Source organism: Poromitra crassiceps (genome assembly GCF_964638095.1).
Source record: "Poromitra crassiceps genome assembly, chromosome: 1".
In the NCBI taxonomy this organism is placed as follows: Eukaryota; Metazoa; Chordata; class Actinopteri; order Beryciformes; family Melamphaidae; genus Poromitra; species Poromitra crassiceps.
Window position 1 is genome coordinate 110,881,433 of NC_139623.1, and position 662 is coordinate 110,882,094.

The 662-nt window shown below is 61.3% G+C and overlaps 1 protein-coding gene across 2 annotated transcripts in view; it reads right to left on the bottom strand.

Moving 5' to 3' along the window:
* Nucleotides 1–280: 280 nt before the first annotated feature.
* tbx20 (T-box transcription factor 20) overlaps nucleotides 281–662 on the bottom strand; it is a gene marked incomplete at both ends in the record, with an annotated part of 24,207 nt that continues 23,825 nt past the window's right edge. For both annotated transcript variants that reach the window (XM_083638078.1, XM_083638077.1), the window contains one exon: nucleotides 281–609. In XM_083638078.1, the coding sequence (XP_083494204.1) occupies nucleotides 281–609 (329 nt within the window). The remainder of the gene's footprint in view (nucleotides 610–662) is intronic.

Here is a 662-nt window from a genome sequence, read left to right on the forward strand (position 1 = left end):
CTGGACCGCTCAGTGTTCTGGCAGGTCCTAGGGGAGCGCCACAGGGTCCCTTGTTCTCCGGTACGGCTGTCAGCATGCCACAGCCTCTCCAGATCGTTATGGTCACCTCGCTCACCTCGCTTGCGGGTGAATTATTTACAAAGACCGGAAGGAAAAGAGACAACAGAAGACAGGAGGGGTGATGAGTGGGGTGATGATGAGTGGGGGAAATAAGCGGCTGTGTTTGGGCACGAGCGTTTTAACAGTGAGGGTCGGCCGTCGTCTCTTCCCCGGGACAGAGTCATACGAAGGGGGTCATGACGGTGGAGGAGTGACGTAGTCCCTGGATGGCGGCGTAGGGGCCCTGCTGGAAGTAGTGGTGGTAGCGCGGCATGTGGAAGGAGGGGAAGGAAGGCCCGCTGCCCTGCATGGTGCCGGCCAGGGCCGTGGGCGTCAGGGGCATGCCCAGCCGGCTGTAGGGGGGCAACGAGCCCTGAATGGGGTGTGGCAGGGTGGCGGTGCCCCCGCCCATGGCCGACAGGGACTGAGGGTGCTGGAAGCCCGAGAAGCCTGAGGTGGTGGTGACCCAGGAGCTCAGGGACAGGTTGTCTGAGGCCGTGAACGCCGAGCCTGGGGGAGACAGAGGAGACATTAGAATATATAAGGCGTGTCTAAATACAGTA